Source organism: Cervus canadensis, chromosome 26 (genome assembly GCF_019320065.1).
Source record: "Cervus canadensis isolate Bull #8, Minnesota chromosome 26, ASM1932006v1, whole genome shotgun sequence".
Classification (NCBI taxonomy): domain Eukaryota; kingdom Metazoa; phylum Chordata; class Mammalia; order Artiodactyla; family Cervidae; genus Cervus; species Cervus canadensis.
Window position 1 is genome coordinate 30,240,498 of NC_057411.1, and position 22,224 is coordinate 30,262,721.

The 22,224-nt window shown below is 40.4% G+C and overlaps 1 protein-coding gene across 2 annotated transcripts in view; it reads left to right on the plus strand.

Annotated features, from left to right (window-relative positions):
* Positions 1 to 1,332: 1,332 nt before the first annotated feature.
* BMP2K (BMP2 inducible kinase) overlaps positions 1,333 to 22,224 on the plus strand; it is a 108,714-nt gene continuing 87,822 nt past the window's right edge. For both annotated transcript variants that reach the window (XM_043448562.1, XM_043448563.1), the window contains exon 1: positions 1,333 to 1,630. In XM_043448562.1, the coding sequence (XP_043304497.1) occupies positions 1,471 to 1,630 (160 nt within the window). In that variant the 5' untranslated portion in view covers positions 1,333 to 1,470. The remainder of the gene's footprint in view (positions 1,631 to 22,224) is intronic.

Here is a 22,224-nt window from a genome sequence, read left to right on the forward strand (position 1 = left end):
ACGTCTTACACCAACGTTCACTTTGCCTGCCTCACGCCGCAGGCACTGAGATTCCTGCAGTTTATGAAATGGATGCAACGGGTCTGTTTTTTTTTTTTTTTATGGGCAAATCTCTTTGTTATGGGGCGGGGGGCCAATGGCTGGTTTTGCTTGCAAACAGTCCTAAATCTGCCGTTTTTCAACGATCTGAGCCTAACCTGCTTTTCCCGAATGGCCCGAGGTATGAAACTAAGTATCCAAGGATGGCCCTTGCAGTCGCAGCTCTGTCACAAGCCAGCCATGTGACCTTGGGCAAGTCCGTTAAACTCTCTTGCCCAAAGGTGATGAAAGGTCTTGAAACGGACTGAAAACGTCTTCTGAATACTTCGCAGGGTTGTTGCAGAGCACACACGAGATTCTGAAAGTACTCCTAAGTCATTTATAAACCGCAAAACGCTCTCAGCACAAGCGGCTGTTACCCAGAGTGCGACACCACGGCTTTAGAAGTTATGTTACTGAAATCCGCTCTACTTCTGTGCTGCTCCCACCTCCCACGCTCGGGGGTGGGCGAGCGGAAGAAGGTTCTCAGGGGAGAATTTCTGGAAAAACGACTTAGAAATGCAGGGAGAAAAGTCCCTTCGCAGAGGTGAAGTTGCTGGCGGCATTTTTAAGCCCCCGAGTGACATACCAACCTCCAGCGGCGATGGTAGACCTCGCCGCACAGCCAGAGCCAAAACCGGTCCCCTGACCACCTCCCTGCTCGAAGCGGGGACCCCAGGAATCAGGCCTGAATCCTCCCGGCCGGGACCCCAGACCCGGGATTCCGGACCTCGCCCTCGTCCCCAACCCCCACTACCGCCTCCCCCGTCCTCCCCCCTCCACGTGACAAGAGCCGAAACCGTCACTTCCGGCGGCGTAGGCAACGCGCCTGCGCGGGGCGCCTTGCCTTAGTGAGCGGTTGGCAGGGGCGCCGCGCCGCCAACGGCCGCGAGTGGCGGGCGGCGCGGGTTCGGCCGGGGCGGCGGCGGTGCGGTCCAGCGGGTGTGAGGCCTGAGTGGTCCAGCCCACTCCTCGGAAGGGACCGGCCGCCCCGCCCCCTTGGCCCTCTCCCCCGCTGGCGCCCTCCTCCGGGGTTCGCGCTCCGGGCGCCTAGCGCGGCGACGAGGGCGCCCGAGGCACTGGCGGAGGCGGCCGCGTCGCTCCCGCACTCGGGCCCGCCCCCTCGCGCCCCGCCCCGTCCCCGCCCTCCTCACCGCCCTCTGCGGGAGCCCGGCAGCTGCAGCGGAGCCGCGGAGCGGGCGGCGGGGCCGGGGCAGTGCGCTCGGGGCGCGCGGAATGTGAGGCTCGGCGGGCCGCAGCGTGCACGGACGCTCGGACAGGCGAGGGGCGGTGACCCCTCGCGGACGCCCCGGCCGCGCGCGCCGGGCCGGGCACTCGCCCTCTCGCTCGCCCTTACGCGCGCCCCGCGCCCTCCAGCGCGCCGGCGGGACCATGAAGAAGTTCTCTCGAATGCCCAAGTCGGAGGGCGGCGGCGGCGGCGGAGCGGCGGGTGGCGGGGCCGGCGGGGCCGGGGCCGGTAGCTCGTCCGTGGGGGTCCGGGTGTTCGCGGTCGGCCGCTACCAGGTCACCCTGGAGGAGTCGCTGGCCGAAGGTACGGGCGCCCGGGGAGGCTCGGGCAGGCAGGTGAGGGAGGGCTGGGGTGTGGCGGTAGCTTCTCCCGTTCTCTCCCGCTTCTTTCCGCGCCCTCGCGGCTCACTCTTCTTTCCTGCTGCCTCGGCCAGGCCGGCGGGGGCTCGCGCCTAAGTCGGCTTTTCTCGCCGCCGGCAGCTCTGACCCGTGCACAGTACTTTCAGTACGAGTTGTCATTTTCACTCCCTCTTGAGGCTGGGAGATAAATAGGAAACATCTTAGCGAGGTCTGCGGTGTCATGATTGAACCAGTGACTCATTAGAGGTTCAGATCGAGCAGGATTGGGGCTCCCCGCTCCGGCTCAGGCGGCTGTCCTGCACTAGCCTCTCCACCCGCGCCGCAGGGCTCAGGACCCCGCAGCCCCGGGTGTTCGCCTGGGTTTGCTCCTGCTCAGTCATCTGTTGAAAAACAAATTTATTTCTGTGTGTGCGCGTGCTGGAGGTGATGCTTTGCCCCAGATTTCAGTCAGTGGGTTGCCATTGGGGGAGCAGGTAAACTTGAAGCTCGCTTTGTTATTTAGAATCTTCTCTATGAGACCAGTTGCTGGTCATGTCCTTGCAGGACGTCTCTTTGATAGTACTTGAAAAGGCGGTATGAAAGGTTTACTTTCACTTGAGAAGTTTTGTTCATTATCTTTACCGGGTTATGTCAACAGTTGCAATGCTGCTTACAAAAAAGTTTACTGTTAAAAAAAAGAAAAAGATCCTACACTTTAGTTTTGTGTATCGTGCATAATCGGCTTGTAGGAGATAACTCTTGTTTTGTCGCGTGTTTTATTGGCTTTCGAGTTTTTAATCGCAGAATGATATTACGGAAAAAATACTTAAATACTTCTCAAGAAATCATTTGTTGGTGTGCTTAGCCCCTCACTTGTGTCCGACTCTTTGTGACCCCATGAACAGTTAGCCCACCAGGCTCCTCTGTCCATGGGATTGTCCAGGCAAGAATACTGGAGTGGGTTGCCATTTCCTTCTCCAAATTTGTTGGTAAATGGCCCTTTTAAGTTCCAAGATTAAGAGAGAAGAAATCAAAGACAGTAGTTTTGGTTCTCTGAGAGCTAGTTGTTGATGTGGTTTGGAGACAGTAGACTGAGATTCTACTTGTGCTTTTTGAAATGCTGTAAACAATAGCAAATGAGTACAAGAGGAAAAATGGAAGGTTATTGTCTATTAAATACTCTAAAGAGAAGGAAGATTTGAATGGTTCAGGGATGGATGCATTGTTTGGCAAGCTATTGCCCCTAGTAATGAGCCTGGCTGAACCTTAGAGAGGTGGGAGGAGGATCCCTAACTTGTCAAATAATGAGTGTATGGTAATGGGTGTTGACAGATTTACTACGCTGTGAAAGTTCCTATCGCATTATTTTACAGGAATTTCAAATGTTGGAGTTGTAGCTTGAGCTGTAGGTTTTCAGAAGACATGGCTGTTAACTCTCATGCTGTACTTCTGTCTTCTGAACTGTAGTAACTGATTCAGGTGTGACTTGAGGAATATTACACTCACTTCATTTCACTAAACCCCAGATGCGTCTTTTATTTAATAGAAGGAAATCATCAACATTTCATGAAACTAGACTTCGGATTTGTAGCTTTTGCCACTGCTGCATGCATGTCCTATGATTACTTCTGAGCAAGCTATTTTCAACAGAAAGTAATTTTGGAAAATGCAAATAAAAAAATTTCAAAAGGGGGGTGCTCAACCACACACAAAAAAATTTAAAAGAAAATTTTTTTCAATCACTAATGTCATTGTTAATGTTCCACTGCCTTTTGCCATAATTTGTCATTTCTCTTGGAAAAATCTGCAGTCAGTCAAGTGTTAGGAGGAAGCAAGCATTGAACAAACTCTTTTGAAAGATGGCACTACTCCCCCCGCCCCCCCCCCCCCAACATCCCAGCTCCTGGACCTAGGCTTTTGGCCTTCTGTGGAGGGAACCCTGAGTTCTTGGTCTTGTTCTCTTGTGTATTTCTTCTCTTTCCAGCACACATACAACTGAAATTATCTATATTCGGTTTACTCTTTGATTCTGACGATATATTGTCATTTCATATGCTTCATATCCTCTTTTCTTTCCAAATATGCCACAGTGTAGATGTTTAAGCACAAATGTGGTTTACATTCAAGAATGATCATTCCTTTAATTTACAAATATATTTGCCCAGTTGTAAGATTATGGCAAGTGCTTATGAAAAAGCGTTAGAGTTTAGAGCACCTGAACTGGGGAGAGGTTTAACCATTGAGTGGGAAAAAGGTAGAAGCAAAGATAGCAAAAAACAAGCCTAGTAGGTTTTACGTTTTTGTTTTCTGTCAGTGTTGTTTAAATGGAGCCAGGACTCCGGATGCTGTGTCCTGAGTGTTTTGCCATGCTGCTGCTCAGAATGACTTCTGCAGTGTCTTTGAGTCCTCAGTCAACCTGGTGGGAGGGCTACCTGTCTCCCTCCCCGTGTACATGTTTGATTCTCATTATTCATAGAGCTTATGTTCTATAACGTTGTTGTCAACAGTGATTTAGCAAATATGGAATCAATGTGCCTAGGGGAAATACAGTGTCAGGGTACCACAAGTCTCTGTTCACATTTTTGCTAGTCAGTCAATATAAACCTTGTTTTATGTGTGTTTCTGTTTCAAGACACCTTGTTTAGTATATATATTGTTCACTCATTAACATTGAATTCATGGCCAACAGTACTGTAGTTCGTGCCTAAACGAAGCTTAGCGAACACACAGATTTTCTCTGTAAGGGACATCATAGCCTCCTTGCTCTAAGGAATGCTAGGTGGACAACATTTTGGCACTAAACAACAGAATCATCAGTAAAAACCACAAAAACAAGAAAAACATGACTCGGTATAGACCTGGAAAAGGGCCCTTGCTTACAGTATGAGAGCTGGAAGAAGGCAGAGTAATACCTCTTTGATGGCAGCTGGCCTACTCAAAATTTTCGCCACTGCGCAGTCTGCAAATGACCATGAAAGTGCCATTGTTTGGATTTTGGGATATTGTATTGATTTCAGGGATACAAATTTGACAAGTAAGCACGTTTACAAATATGAACTCAAATAATGAAGATCAGCTGTATATGAAGATACACGTGCACATATATGTTTTATATAGTCTATTATAATTTTAAAAACCTAGATTCTTAGGGGTATATTTATGTTGTGTGTTGGTGTAGTTTCCTTTCTGAAATGTTATACACTTCATATCGTAATCTCTTTTTAGTTAAGAATATATGTGTTGGAAAATGCTGAGAACTTGCACCTTTTTAGTTCTTGCTAAAAGTTGAAACAACTGATAGGACAGGCATTTTCATGGTTTTCCTCAAAAAACAGTTTTGTTTAGTTTCAGGAATGCAAGTTCAGTTTTAGGTTAGGCTGTAGAAAAGAGCTAGAGCTATATGTAAATTTTAGCTTGAAACAGTATCAAATTGTCAAGCACATATAATTCGGTGTCACCTTCTAAGTTTTTACCAAAACATAGGACCACTTTTGGATAATATGCCTTCAGTCTAGTCAGAAGAATTTAATGTTGGTTGATAATGAAAAGGGTGGGTTCTCCAGTAGGGGACTTTTCGCCTTAAATGTCTTTGGTAAAAAGTGGACTTAAATGGGGAGCAGCATAGAGGGCAGGACATCATCCATAATTTGTTGACATAATCTAACCATGAGGTTATGGGGCTGGATAGGAATGATATCTTGAATATGATTGGGTGCATAGGACTTTCTGACATGGGCGTGGGGAGGTGGTGTTGGCACTGTCAGAAATTGGAAAAAAAAATTTACTACAGATTTCTGTAAAAGTAGCTTGGTAACTCTTTCAGAGTTAACTGCTTGGAGTAAGGTGAATATACCCTAGGTGCCAACTAATTCTCATTGTTAATTTTACAGAAATTACATCATTTCTGTAAAATGAATGTAAAGTACTTCTGATTTTGCAATATAAATCAGTAAGAAAAATGATGTATTTAAACATGATGTTTCATGCAGGAATTATCTGTAGCTACCCAGTAACATGTAAGTTAAAGTTCCTAAGAGATAAGAGAGACAGCAGAAGGGGAGGATTTAATAAAGATATCAACAACTGTTCCTATTCCCTAACTATTTATGAAATGCCTTCTTTAAAAAAACGCCAGGCTCTGTACTAGGAGAACAAAACAGATATTTCTTTGACCTTATGGAACTTATAGTCTAGTGTAGATGATAAAATCAGTCAGATTAATGTAGTTAGCAGTTTAGATAATTGTGACAAGAAAGCATAGGGTTTTATGAGTGAATAACTGATTCAGTTTATATTGGTGGATTAGGAAGCCCCCTCACTCCCCCCCTTTTTTGATATTTTAGCAGAAATCTGAAATTTGAGGAGGGTTAAGTAAAGGCAGAGGTGTGAAGGTGGGGGTGGTGTGCAGTATGTTATGAAGAGAGAAATTCCTCTGTAGGGAAGAGTTTCAGAAATTGAAGGAAGTCTGGAGCCATCGACCGAAGTGAATGAATCATGTGAAAGAAGGACCAGGATGATATTGGAGCAGAGACTAGGATCTAGGTCTTTGTATGACATGTTGGGCATTTAGATTTTATCTGAAAATGCGGTGGGAAGCCAGTGAAGGAGTTAAATTTGGGCGGTGACATGCTCTGATTTGTGTTTTCATAAGATCATGGTGTTTGCCCTGTGGTGTTTGAGAGGTATACAAATTAGATGATTAGTTACGAGGGTGGCAGTGGGGACGGAGCCTAATGTTACTAATGCTTGAATGGGAGGACCTGGTGTGGATACATGGAGATGGGTGTTGTAGGAAGTGTGAAGAATGACTTGCTCATGCACGTCTTGGATGGAGGTGCTCTGAGATTGAGATGGGAAGAGTAGAGAAGGAACAATTTGGGGGCTGGAGGTGGAGGTTGGAAGAATATCCAGTAATTCTGGACATGTGTAGTTGAGAAATCTGGGAGGAAATACTTGTCAAGTGGGAGGCTGAATGTATGGTCTGGTACTCAGCAAAGGTGTTGGGCTTAGAGACAGGTACTTGGGATTAGTGAGCATTTATTTGACTGTTATTTTAAGCTCTGGGATAGGATGGGTGTAGGAGAGCGTGCAGAATGAGAAGGGCAAGGCTGTCATGAAGGACGCCTGTGGAACATTGGTTTCAGACATTAGAGTTTATTAGAATCATTTATTTGGAGAGCTTGGTAAACCACAGATTGCTGAGCCTGACATCCAGAGTTTGATTTTGTATGGCTGGGCAGAGCCCATAATTTTCATTTCTACCAACTTGCTCATCAGTGCAGATACTGCTGGTCCAGGAAGCATGCCTTGAGAACCATGCTTTAAGAGTAGGCAGAGACTGAGAAGACTAAAAAGGAGCTGCCAGAGAGGCAGAGGAATACAGGAGAATCTGATGCCTTGAAACTGAGGAGTGAAGGGAGGGAGGGAACAGTTGTGTCGCTGAGAAGTCATCTTACTTGGTTACATTTTTTGGCCAGGCATTTGTGATTATAATGGGCTTCCCTGGTGGCTCAGTGGTAAAGAATCCTCCTGCCAATGCAGGAGACAAGGGTTCAATCTCTGGGTTGGGAAGATCCCCTGGAGGAGTAAATGGCAACCCACTCCAATACGCTTGCCTGGGAAATCCCATGGACAGAGGAGCCTGGCAGGCTGCGGTCCTTGGTGTTGCAGAAGAGTCAGACACAACTTAGCGATTAAACAGCAAGTTCATGATTGTGCGTGCTCAGTCTTTCACCTCCCTGGTGAAACTTAGCTGTGTTGTTTTCTGGTAACGCTCTTTGCTCCAGCCACAGGGTGCTTCCCTCCTGGTTCCCGGGTTGAATCTCCTGTTTGCTTTTCACTCTGCGTCTCTAACCCTAGCTTCCTAACTGCTGGCTCTGATCACTCCCTTCTTCCTGTGGACATTTGTAGCTGTTTGCTTTTTCTTCTCTTATCACATTTAATCTTTTGTCTTGAGATATAATTATGTAAGCACTTGGAAACGGGTGATTAATTATTGTTCCTGTCTCAACACCCCTGGCAGATAGTGAAATTCTGGAGGCTAGAAGGACTCTGCATTAATTGTTTTTTGTGTCACAAAAATTGAGTCATCAGAGGCATTCAAATACTTTTCAAAGGAAATGATTTTTGACTTTTTTTTGGGAAACCAGAATTTTTCAGTAGAATTTAGGACCTAATTTGCAAATTAAGAAGTACCAGTGGAGGACTCTTTAGTTCTTGTCCCCTTAGAGGTCTTCTGCTTAGGCCTGGGAACCCTGAATTTTCTACTTTTGGTGAAGACAAATTTGCAAAGTGGCATTTCATTTAGCTTCCTTGAAACAGCAAAGAAAGAATAACATGGATGCCCCCTTAAGTCATCTTTCTCTGTTGACATTATATTTTTCTTTATTTAGCAAAAGTGGCCGAGTTAAAAAAAAGAAAAGCATTTTTACATGTCATTGTGAAATTGTTTTATATTCTGCAGTTGGTTTTGACAGTCCTTTTTTTTTTTTTTTTTTTGGTGGAGAGTATTTTGAGGACAGGGTCTTATTTATTTATCTCTGTATCTTTAGTCCTGTGCAGTAATTTTCAGTTGTTGTTGAAATTAAACTGTAACACATAGCTAATACCTAGTATGAAAATCAATAGGTAATGTGTGATATTGACAAAATAATTTGTGTTGGTACATAACAGTGCATGCCAAATCTCTCAGTAAATATGGATTAGTTTCTGGTTCAGATTTAGTTGTAAGCTTTCGGTGAAATTTGATTCTGGCATTGTAGTAACTTGCTTTTAGATTAGCTGGTACATTTATCCTAAAGTAAGTGTCACATGTTTGTAAAAATTCCAAATCATTTTGATCAGATAATTATTATATGGCATTCAGCCACATATAATTTGTAGGTTCCTGTTAGCTATATAGAATTTTGACCTTGATAGCAGTATGTGCTTTCCCAATAATGTGAAAGTAATTTGCAGCAAAGGGTATTACATAGAATCCTGTTAACACATGCTTCTGTTTTGGGTTCTGTTATCATTGTAGGGACAGCTCCTAGGATGTAATTTTGATCGCTGATATATTTTCTTTAGATGTGGCAGTTTATTCAAGGACAAGATACTAACACTAAATTTCCAATACTTCAAAAATATGTAGTGGAAATTGTACATTTACCTCCAATGTGTGTGAGCTCAGTCGCTGTCATGTCTTTTGAGACCCCATGAACTGTAGCCTGCAAGGCTCCTCTGTCCATGGGATTCCTAGGCAAGAATAGTGGAGTGGGTTACCATTTTCTTCTCTGGGGAGCTTCCCAACCCAGGGACCAAACCCACGTCTCCTGCATTGGCAGGTGGATTTTTAACCATTGAGCCACCTGGGAAGCCCATTTATCTCCAGTAAAGGTGCTAAATTTGCACTGATATGTCAAATTTCTGTGATTTTAGCTGTAGTCAACTTTGTGGGGTTAGTACTGACATTTTCATGCTGAGCAAATTGGAAAGGTTGTCTTCGGTTATTTTAACAATAATGGGAATAAATTAATATTTGTTACTATCTTTCCATTATGGAGTTTGCAGGAAGGAAAGATAGAAAATTGGTGTTAGAAGTATTAAGGAACATACTAGAAGGTAGAATTGATGTCTGTCCTTACTTTGATTCCTGATCTTTGGTGTTCTTTACTGATCTTGTGTATTATCTGGGGTTCTCCTTTACCCCTTCTCTCCTTGTTTTCTTTTTTTTCCTTTTGTTGTCAAAACTCAAAGTAGAACATACACATTATTAGAACACATTTGGTAGCTATCAAATGATTAAAGCCTTGATCTGGAATTCTGAAATTAAGAGTATGAACGGCAGTTTCAAAGCTGCACGAGGTTTCATCTGCAAGGGCTTGAGGCTGCTCATTCCTTGATTTTTATCCTGCATCCATCTGGTGAACCATTTATGTACCCACAAGCCACTATTTTTAGGGGACTCGGTTGGGATGTTGAGTGGTTAATGACTGAGCTGTTTTAAATAGTTGGGTGCTTAGTTAATTTGGAGATTGTCTCAGTCTGTATGTATCATCTTTACAGTTGAGATCAGTCAGCACATTTCTGCTAGGTTTCAAGACTTAGGAAAGTGGTTGTCAGGCCTTTTCATAGAGGGACTTTGTTTATGGAATTTTAGGTTTGTCCTAGAATTCCAGTAACCTTGAGGGCATAGTTTGGGATGTAACCTTTGGAGAGGCACTTTGCAATGGATATTGTTTTAAAATGTGAAATATTTGTTGCTACTAGTTTTCCTGTTTTAAATTTAAATTTTGAAATGGTGCCTTCTTGGAGGCAACTATTAAAAAAAAAAAGGTGAAACTTGGGAGTTAGACCATCTGCTAATCCCAGTTAATGCCACTAACTCACATTGTGACATTTTGACCTCAGTTTCCTCAAGGAAAATAATGAAGTGGGTCAAGATAAAGCTGTAACATCTTTTTCTGTTTTGACTTTCGCTGATTCTGCCTATGTAACTGAATCTTACTGCTCCTGCCGATAAGAGCAGAGTGTGGAAAAGGAGGGCTAATGAGCAGTTTTAGGATTGAGATCGTAATGAAAGGATTGTGTGTAGTTATCATACATTTGTATTCTTTGGCAAATTTCAGTATAGGGTAGCGCTTTATTTCTTATTACATGGTATAAAGCCATTTCTTAATCATTGGAAAAGAGTCTTTTATAAGAAGTTATCTTGTGTGTTAGCCTCAAGGTAGAGGACCAATGCTCAGGTAAAATAGCATGGCATTTCAGAGCCCAGTTCAATTTCAAGGGCCTTGGCACCTTAGTTGCTGCTTTTGTCATTTTAATGATTTGTTTTCTCCCAGTGATTGGTCTATATATGTTTTTTGAAGGGTATCTGGAAGTAAAGAAACTCGTTTTACAAATTTTTGCTTACAAAGAATATATGAGGAAGGGTTATAGTAATATTTTCTCTGAGCAAGTTTATGGATAGAAAGTTTAACTGTGTTATGTGTGAAGAACTAGTTACTTTTTGTTTCCATTGCTGTCTAGCTCTAGTTTGGGTCCCTAATACTTCTTAAAGAAATACATTCTCATGTGGACTATTCCTCCCCTTTTAGGCTCTTTACTCATCAAAGCAACTCTTATATTTCTACTAATTTGTTCTTCTGGAAGTGGACTTCTGATTTTGTCACCCTCTTATATGCTTAAGCAAGTGAAATGCAGACTCAGTACTGTGGGATTCAAGGTCCTCTGTAACGTGACTCCAAACCCCTTTCCAGCCTTCATCTCTCACTCCACCCCTGGGTGTATGTCGCTATTGCACATCTGCTTCTGTCTCCTACACTTCTTTTGTGCTTTATCATTCCTGATTTTCAGTTTATGTTGTTATATTTGCCTGAATGCAGATACCTGCCTCTCCAGGTCTGTTGAAATTGGATCTTGCAGCACTCATTTAATATACCGTTAATTAATTGCAATCTTTATTTTTCCATGAAACCCTGTGTGCAACCAAATGAGTGCAGTTATGTCTTCCTTTGATGCCTTGTGTAGCAACTGTTTCTCATGTTGCACTTATTTTACATGGTTTTGTTCTATTCCAAGAAAATTCCTGATAAAAAGTTTCCTCTACTGCAAGATTAAAAGCTCCTTTAAAATTTGGCTTATATTCATCATTTATCTCCTGCAGTGCTATACTTGTGATACATGTAAGAGATTGAGGTGTTGAACTAAAAACAGTCCGAAGGCCTGTAAAAATTTATTGTTAAACAGTTGGAAAGCAAACTAGACTTGATGTATCCTGTTGTTCAGTTGATATTTAGGAACAGATTGGCCCTATTTTTCAAGTTATGTCCCTTTATAGAAATTAAAATAAGTAGATACATTTATAATGATGTAGGTACAGTGTTGTCTAGATAGATAAAAAAACACAACCAGATTTATTTGTGAATTTCTAGCCTATTTTACTTCTGTTATGATTACACAAATAGTGCATCTTTGTTTTGTGGGTACTGCGTTGCTCTTATTAGGTATGACTCTCAGAAATACTCTAGCCTAACTTCCCCTGACCCATGTCATCTTTAAGAAAGCCACGACTGTGGGACAGAGAGAGTGAGCTGAAGAGGCCTAGTGTATGTGCTCTGAGTAACGAATCTAAGGAAGTATCAGTGTTGGAAATGATCAAGTGGCTAAGGCTTTCTCTTCAGTGACTGATAGTACCAAGGTTTAATGTGACAGCTGGAATCTAAGAGAAGGAGAGATTAGCAAGAGAGGCGTCTCCTTAATGCTTTGCTTGAAGGAACATATGATCATTTCTTTGGAGGACCTCTCTAATTAGTCTGTGATATTGGAGGTGCTCATTTTCTAGTGGAGAGACATTGACTTTTTTTTGATTGGGAAATTTGTAAGCCTTAGCATAAGAGATCAGAGGGTAGCAAACTAAGTCTTTATGCAGTTTTCTTAGTAACTCATCATTACCACCCTTAGCATTCTTGTATTTCTTCTTTGGTTTTCTGGAAGAGAGGTTTCTAACACACTCCTTCCCTTGCCTAATTGCTATATTTACTTGTTTTCCTTAGATTTAAAAAAATTTCTTTTTTGGTGTGCGTGTGCGTGACTTGGCCATCGTTCGATCTGATGGAGATTTTTACATACTTAACTATTGTCTTTTGAATGAGGTGGTCAGTGGTTAGTCTAAATTTTGATATTCATTCTGGAATCATTAAGATATTAGTACTTATAATACAGTAAACTATTTTACTTAATGAATGTTTTCAGGACTATTTTTCTAGGGAGTAGGATTATGCATCACTGACCATGACCCACTTTTTCATTCTCTTTCCTGCATAACAGAATCTCTCCTTCTGAATATTAATGGTCTGTCTGTTCTTTGTGTAACAGCAACAAAAAAGATGCCACTGACTCATGATCAGTAGGACATGGATTTTGAGTTATTTTTCCAGAAGTAGGATGAGTATGTGTTCAGCTGTGCTCAGGTTTTTAATGGTCTGTTTTGTGATCTGTGACAGAAGTTTTTAAGACCATTAACTAGTGCTGGTGCTGTAGTGCAGAAATGTAGACCTAAAGAGGATTTTGTTTTCCAACTAGCCTAGTTCAAATCATGGTGAATAGTTAACCAGATTGTTAAACCTTTGTTTATTTTTTATCTTTTAATAAAATATTATTTATAAAATTCTAAGGATCTCAATCCAAATTGATAGTTTATATGTATGTATTTAAAATCCAGTGAACTAGCTGTTACAGCTTTGTTCTTCAGCTCACTGAAGTGGGACTTGAGAAATGTTGCAAATCCATGGATTGAAAGAAAGCATGTGTTTGTGTATGGCATTTTGCCCGTAGTATCATGTTAGAAGTGAGTTTGCAAGGTGCTGTATGAATTCATCTTATTCAGAGTTGGATGTAACTATTTTGATGGCCCATAAATTTCTAGCATGAGAAACTCCTGTTTATAGAGTTAAGGTTCAAATTTGTCCTCACTTTAAAATAGTAGCTGTCTTAATGAAAGCTACATGTATTTTAAAAGGTTATGGTGGGCCATTATGGATATTCTGAGGTCAATTCTGTTGAGTTTTGCTTTTTTGGAAGACTAAATATAGGGATGGAGTGGTGGGTGGCGTACAAGAATCTGCATGAAGGCAAAGGCCTTCCCAGCTTCCTTCAGAGAATATCCCCAGTGGTCTATTAAATGGAGTTGGTGGTGCTGGACTAACAGTCTATCTTTTAAAATGCTAGAGCCTCATTAAATCTCCTGTAATTGCAGCAATTACCCAATTTTAGTTCCCTTATTTAACTGTGAGAAAATAGAGTAAGGGATGAGCCCGAAGTCACACTGTTAGTGTTGGTTGTGGAGGGCAGACTTCAGGTCTCAGGACTTCAACTTAGCACTCTTCCCACTACATGTGGGCTCTTTAATTGGCTCTTGTACACATTCAAATTTTGGCCTTTGGTTGGAGTGGGACTTTGAGCAGACTTAAGGGATCAGAGGACTTTTAATATTCTGGAGGCAGCTGGAGTATTAATGGGTACCTGAGGAGTCTGAGGTGGAAGGAGGTATTCCCAAACATTTTTGAGTTAAAGTTTTTTCACTTTGCTAAGGCCATGAAACCACGTGTTGCAGTTGTTTAAGGTGTCAGAGTCAACATTAAAAGGTTTAAAATTACACCTTCCCCCAAATTAGTCTTATCTCAGTTTAGAAAGATTCAGCCCTGAGTGAAATAATGTGTTTGTGAACTGTAAAGTAAGATAAAATCACATCACTTTAGCGTCTTCATGTGAATCTAGCTTAGCAATATCTGGGACCTCCTGGTAGGGAGGAAAGAAAGTGAAAAGAAGAGAAACAGATGAATTCTTACCCCCTACCTCCTTCTGTTCCTAGTTCAAGGTTATGGGAACTTTAAAGCTTAGAGTCTAATGTACTGTAATATCAAATCCCCTTTTGCATTTCATTTAACCAATTTGTGCTACGTTTATTCAAAATAAAAAGAAAAGACACAGGATCTTTCAAATTTTTATCTTCAGATCGTAGCATGTATACATTTGTCTTAAACCTGAAAATACTACACTTCTGAGTCTTTGCAGGAAATAAGGTCATGTGACATCATACGAATTTTCTTAAAAATGGCATGACATTACTTCTGTGATATGTGGCATATTTTTATACACATGCAAGTGGAAAGTTAGAATGGAATGGTCCTTGATCTATGATTTAAAAATATTAAAAGAAAATTTGTTAATATTTTTATTAAACTATGGGATTATCACCATCATTATCAAGAAACATTTATTTAGTGTTTGTATTTTTTTCAAGTAGAGAGGTTTTTTTAAAAAAATTGAGATAGAGTTGACATACAACATTATATTAGTTTCAGATATACAACATGAGTCCACATTTGTATACATTGTGATAAGTCTATCCATCACCCCACAGTTATAAACTTTTTTCCCTCTGATGAGACCTTTTAAGATCTATTCTCTTGGCAACTTTCAGATATACATACAGGATTATTAACTATTGTCACATGTTGTACATTACATTTCAATCACTTAAGATCCTTTTTAAAGGCAAAATACAACCTTGCCCATCCCCCATCTACCTCTAATATGGATCTCTCTTTTACTTCCAACTTTAGACTCTCCCCCCCCACCCCCCCGTTTCTACTTGTGCCTTATTACTTATTCTATCTATTCAACATATCAGCTTGTTTCTCTCATTTTAAAAGACAAAACAAAAATAAAGCTTTTTCATGGTCCTTTGTGTGTCTTCCTTCCGTCACTGACTTCTGAAAGAATAGGCTTCAGTAATGGTTCTCCAAGTGTTGTTTGTGGGCTCCAGGGGGATGGGTCCTCAAAACCTTTTGGTGGGGTCTATCAGGTCAAAATTATTTTCATAATACTTTTAAGACATAATTGCCTTTTACACTTTATTGGCATTTTCACTGGCAGTTTGAAAGCAGTGATAGTTAAAACTGCTTTACCATGAATCTGCACAGGTGGCACCAAAATGTATTAGTAGTCCTGGTGTTCTTCATGGTCACATGTGCTCAGGTTTGTTTTCTTTTTTTAAAGCCATTTTCTCGTAATGTTTTTGATGAAGATGTAAAAAGTCTTTTCTCAATCTCAAAAGTACGTGTCTTTTTTTTTTCTTCTGATTGTGGTAAAATATACTTGAAATTTACCGTTTTAACTATTTTTAAGTTTATAGTTCAGTGGCATTCACATTGTTAGGCCATCATCACCACTATTCATTTCCAGAACTTCTTCATCTTCCCAAATTGAAACTCTGTATCCATTAAGCACTAACTCCACATTCTTCCTTTTCCCCAATCCCAGTGACCACTATTCTACTTACTGACTGAATTTGACCATTCTAACTTCCTCATATAACTGGAATCATACAATAATGGCCCTTTTTCATTGGCTTGTTTCACTTACCATAACGTTTTCGAGGTTCCGCCACGTTGTAGCATGTATTAGAATTTAAGTCTGACCCATGAATCCATGAATGGAATGTCACATTTTGTTTAGTCATCATTGGTGGACACAGTTTGGTCATTTCCACCTTCTGACTATTGTGAGTAATGCTGCTATGAATATAAGTGTATAAATATCTGCTCAAGCCCATGCTTTCATTTCTTTTTGGTATGGACCCAGAAACAGAATTGCTGCATTATGTATGAAAGATTCTATGTTTAATTTTTTGAGGAATTGTCATCCTGTTTTCCATAGTGGCCAGCTATATCATTTTAAGTTCTCATGTCCTCACCAACACTTGCTATTTTCTGTTTTTTTCTTATTAAAATTTTATAATGACCATCCAAGATGGGTGTGCGTGGTGTATCACTGTGGTTTTGATTTGCATTTTCCCAAAGATAAGTGGTGTTGAACATCTTTTCATGTGCTTATTATTGGCCGTTCATAAGTTCACATCTTTTTAATATGTGAAGAAATGGGAAGTATACATAAAGCACTTGCTTCATGGTGAAGTATATGGTGGTATAATTGAGGAAAAGCACTTAGGTGATTCAGTTGTGTGCTGAACCTGCTGCTTTTTTCATGGAACACTATTTTTATTTGAAAGTGACTGACAAACTATGGTTATTCATTTAGATCTGGATATTTGGCTCACGTTTTCTCAAAAAATAAAGTGAGACTGTCACTTCAAGGAAAACAAGTGTTATTAATGACAGAGTTTGATTTTTCAAAAGAAAATTAGAATTTTGGAGAACTTGTATCTGCTGCTGTGAACTTGATAGCTTCCTACCACTTAAAGGCTTTTCTGAGGAGATAGGTGATAATGTTTACAAATACAATTTTTAAAAAGGGTAACATGATTTCTTAAACTCTGTGAACTGTTATTTTCCTAATATATGATGTTACTAATATAAGATTGACCACTGGATTTTAATGTAAGCGTGCAAAAAATTCAGTGATGTGGTTTGAGACACCATGTTGCATGACCTTTAAGAAATGAGTAATTGTTATGTTTTGCTACAGTAGCAGAGAAGAATATTCATAGGTATCTGAAAGGACTATTAAAATAGTCTTTTATCGTTACTTCATTTCAGTCTTATGAGCAGGAGTTGTGGTGAGGTGTCCGAGGGACTGGTGACAACAGGAAAGTGTGGAAGGAATATTCCTTTGTACTCAGATGCTGGTTCACATTAGAGTGTGTGTGTGCACGTTCAGCTGTGTCTGACTTTGTGACCTCGTGGACTGTAGCCCACCAGGCTCCTCTGTCCACAGAATGTTCCAGGCAAGAATATGGGAGTGGGTTGCCATTTCCTTCTTCAGGGGATCTTCCCAACCTAGGGACTGAACCAGTGAACCAGCATCTCTTGCATTTCCCGCATTGGCAGGTGGATTCTTTACCAGCTGAGCCACCAGGGAAGCCTGGTTCACATTAAGTGTATTAATTTTTTAAAAGTAATTTTGGGGAGCCTTGTTCTCTAATACACTGCTTCTCAAACTCTTAATAAGTATATGAATCACTTGGGGATTTGTTAAAAAGTAGTTTCTGACTCAGAGCATCTGGGGTAGGGGCTGGGGTTCTACATTACCAGCACGCTCTTAAGTGATGCCAGTGCTGCTGTTTCCACAGGTCTCGTTCTCCTTTAGCCAGTCTCCTAGGAGAGGGAGAGAGAAAAAGACACCCTCTGAAGTGATCAAAGCAGTTCATGATGAATATCTGTTTTATTAATGGCCTTCAGATTGATCATTAGGAGACAGCAGGACTAATGCAGGGGTTCTTAAATTTTACCTGGGGTGCTATTGAACAGATTTCTGGACCTAAATCCCAGAGATTTAATCTTAGGTTTAGAGATCTTTTGGGAAAACATCAAGTTTAATAAGCACTCCATATAATTCTGTTGTGTTGGGATTTTGATTGACATTACTCAAAACTGCCTGTTAACTTGGGGTTGAGCATATTGATAGTATTGAGCATTCCTTTCCAAGAGCATAGCATCTCTATTTTATTGAAGTCATGTGTGAGGATTACTAGAAACCTTGTTAGATTTTGTTTGAAAGAAACAAAGGAAAGGGGGAAATAGTACTTGTTGGGTGCCTGTGGGAAACTTGCCTAGACTGTTTGAAGGGCTGATCTTTATTACATAGGTCCTTTAAGATCAAGGGGGGACAGTGCATTAAGTAATTTATGGTTTATGGGGAAATTTTTTAGAACTGTTGTTTAGTATATATAGAACCTCACCATGGAAGGAAATAACTGGTTTTACTTGTTTCCTTAGCTTTCTTCCTATTGCATTTCTATAAATTATTTCACTTTGAAAAGAATTTGTTCTTAGAAAAGCTGTGATCATATACTTTCAAAGGTGTGACTTTCTAATAGTAATCTCTGAACAGATTACTTCAGGTGGGAATATTTTTAGGAAAGTTCCAGTGGGTATCTGAAATCTCTTACCCGAGAGTTTCAATTTAGTCATTGTTAACCAGAAGTAGACATTATTATGCTCTTTCAGATAAAGTATATTCTAATATAAACCTACATGACTTAAAGATCCACAGGCTGAATGAGAAAACTAAAGTCTTGGTATCAGTGCTTTTAAGACAAAACTTGTTTTAATTTTTTAATAGTACTTATTCTGAATGAAATTTTAAATATCTTTTTATAGACCATTGTAACAGATAAAAATACCAGTGATAAACATTATAAAGTTATTGCATATTGACATATTTTGTTAGAGACTTCTAATTATCTAGAGAACTTTCTTCTACATTGTCAAATTTAATGTATTCACCAGTTCTTAAGTAGACATGACAACAGAACTATGTCCATTTTTAAAGAGAAGGTATGTGAGGCTAACAAAGGTCAGGTATGCTTAGAAGCCAGTTCATACACAGTGTAAGGAAGGGGAGATACACACACACACACACACACACACACACACACACACAGAGTGACACACACACACACACACACACAGAGTGTGTGTGCCAGAATTTGGAAGAGTTATAGTTGTATATTTCAGTAGAAGTAGTAAAAAGAAAGAAAAAAAAAACTCTTTTGGATAGCATATTTCTTTGCGAAGTTATAGATACTTTCCTCAGGAAAATTTGCATATATACAAATTGTGCAGATTTCAGAGAGTGTATATGTATTATGCAAATTACCCCTATGGTATATTCCTTGATTTTTATAATTTAAAAATGTATTCAAGCTTTTGTGTTTTAGTAGCTTAGATAGTAGTGGCTATACATGTATTAGTAGTGGTACTAATACATGAAAATATAAGTCAAAGTATATAGAGACTTCATTTTTCTAACCTATATACACTTAGGTGATTTTGGGGAGGAGATTCCGCTGCTGATGCCAATATTTGTGTGTGTGTGTGTGTGTGTTTGTGTCTGCATTTAAAGAGTTTTGTGTACAGTTTCTATCGGTAAGATTGGCTTTTCTCTTAAAAGTGCATAAAATGTTTGTAAGGCTGTGTTCAGCTGTATCGCTGAGTATCAGAAGAGTTTGACCAAATTCTTCCTTAATGTTCTGTGGTCATTAACAGTATGCACAGATGGGTTGTAGGTGTGCCCAGATGGTTCCCCTCAGTCCTCAAAGTGGCCCTGTTGTGGTTGGAGGTCCCTGCTGGTCAGCAGCTCAGGCTGAAAGCAAACTCTGTCATTCACATCATTTCCCCAGGGCGCTGGCCAGGTGGTTGGGAAGCACTGAGTTGGATAATAACACTGGATGGTTTTCTATTAGTAGGATAAATACGGATTCAGTCAATGGAATATTAAGCCCAGGGAGTGTTAGAGGCCCGTGAGAAAAATATGCTCCACTCGACCTGACAGGCCTAATTAATCAGGAAAATAAATTTGAGCTGTCTTTATAAAGGAGGAATTAACACTGCTAGTCTTTCAGTTTGAGTCTTATTTTTGTTTAGTAACATCAAGATAAACCAACTTGAAACTTGTAGAGTGTGCTTTTCTTAGGCTTACACAGAATGTTTAAATATGTATCTGTTTTCTGAGCCAAGGTTTTGCTATCAGGCCTTGAAGTAATAGATACTGGCCCTCTGCTGATATACTGGCCCTCTGCTGATACTTTGGCTCCATGGGGTGATTTTTCTCAGCAGTTCCCTCCCCCTCTTCTGAAGTAATTACAGAAGGCGCTGTGTTTACTTGGCACACTTTGAACTCGTTAGACAAAGTGTATGCATAAGCATCAACATGTTAGGGCCAGTGTAGTGATAAGGGATAATGCCAGGAGAAGTTAACATATCCTGTTCAGTACACTCTATCTTCTGTGACTTTAAAGAAGATGTTTCTGTTACTTGTTTTGAATGATTTGGAATTACAGTGCTTCCCAGCTGTCTCATGCACAGTCATAACCATTTTTTGTGCTTTTTATTTGCTAACTAGAGCTGTTATGTATGATTTTAATTCTGCTTTAATTAACCAGCTAGTGGAATGTAGTTATGGATAGAAGTTGTGTAGTGTTGTTAGCTTAATTTCTATGTGTTGAAAAAAATGGGTTTTGCCTTCTCTGATCATTTCATGTTAATGTCGTAAATTGGAATGGCTTGAACTGCAGCTGTCTTCAAAACTTGGAAATAAAGCTATTTTCATTTAATAGAAATATAATTTACATTGTAAATACCTAAAATAAAAAATGGGGAAGAACTCACTTGCTAATGGAATTTAGATTGAATTGCCTTGCTTATCTACAATAAATACACTGAAATTATAAACAAGTTTTTGGAGGATGAGTATGTTTTAAAGACTTTGTAAACCTTTCAAGATAAAGAATCAGCCAGCAATGCAGGAGACCTGCGTTCGATCCCTCGGTTGGGAAGATATCCTGGAGAAGGGAATGGCTACCCACTCCAGTGTTCTTGCCTGGAGAATTCCGTGGACAGAGTAGCCTGGCAGGCTATAGTCCATGAGGTCTCAAAGAGTCGGACATAATTGAGCAACTAACAGACACAGTATTTCAAAAGTTTTTTTAAAGAAGAGTTTTCTTTTAGTATTTTTTTTCCTAACGGCAGTTGTCCAAAATATTTTAAGATAGAGTTAAAACATCCCATAGAGCTCATTTTCATTTGCCTAGAGTTCATGTTTTACCTGTCCTTTACTCCCCCTCAGTATCTGTGTGATGGATTTATTCACAAACCCAGATTCCCCAAATCTCTATCTCTGGTAGTATACTCCTCCTTGCCTCTGTTGTAGACATGATCTAAAAAACCTGAACTTCTCACCAAATCAACAACTTCCCTGACTCCATTGGAAGGGAAGCCCACTCATGGTCACACAGGTGGGAAACAGGAGATGAGTTTGTCATCTCCTTTCTATAAATGTCTTTTTTTTTGCCTGGACTGTTAAAGTAGCTCTGTGGGGGTGTGAGAGTGTATGTATGAATGTCCCAGTAACCTTGTGTTAATCCTCTTCCTGTATCTGTTGGAGACTTTTTTCCTTCATACTGAAGTTCCTTTCTAATTTGGCTCCATACTGAAATTCCTTTCTAATTGGTCTCTTTTTCTGCCCTTGACTTCTCTTCACTCATCAAACAATGCTGGTTAATTATTATCTTTTATACAAATTCTTTTTTCCCCCCTCTTTTTTGGATTGATTAAGGTTCTCTCTATCTTATTATCCCACCTCCCATTAATTGGAAGCTATATATATATGTTTTTCCCTCTATTTTTTTAGTAGTTGTTTAATAGAAGACTACTCCCCAGGTGGCACAGTGGTAAATAATCTGCCTGCCAATGAAGGAGACGAAAGAGATGCCGATCGAATCTTGGGTCAGGAAGATCCCCTGGAGTAGGAAATGGCAACCCACTCCAGTATTCTTGCTTGGAACGTTCCATGGACAGAGGAGCCTGGCAGATTGCAGCCCATGGGGCTACAAAGAGTCAGACATGACAGAGGAACTGGGCACCACAATAGAAGATTATAGTTAATATTTCTTTAATGCAGGAATATTATGAGAATTGTAGAATGCTCTAACTCCTACATAGCATCACCATTTTCTCTTCCTGATTTGTGATGTCATTGTCCAGGATTTTGCAACTATTGTCTCTTTTCCTTGTAAATTGTAATTATACTTAGTGTTTTATATTGTTGTTCAGTTGGTAAGTTGTGTCTGACTTTTTGTAACACCGTGGACTGCATGCAGCACACCAGCCTCCTTTGTCCTCAACTGTCTCTTGGAGTTTGGTCAAATTCATGTTCATCGAGTCGCTGATGCCATCCAACCATCTCATTCTCTGCTGCCCCCTTCTCCTTTTGCCTTCAGTTTTTCCCAGCATCAGGGTCTTTTCCAGTGAGTCAGCTCTTTTTATCAGGTGGCCTCGGTATTGGAGCTTCAGTATCAGTTCTTCCAGTGAATGTTCAAGGTTGATTTCCTTTAGGATTGACTGGTTTGATCTCTTTGCAGTCCAAGGGACTCTCAAGAGTCTTCTCTAGCACTACAGTTCGAAAGCATCAATTCTTTTGCACTCAGCCTTCTTTATGGTCCAACTCTCACATCCATACATGACTACTGGAAAGACTATATCTTTGAATATACAGACCTTTATCGGCAAAGTAATGTTTCTGCTTTTTAATACACTCTTCAGGTTGGTCATA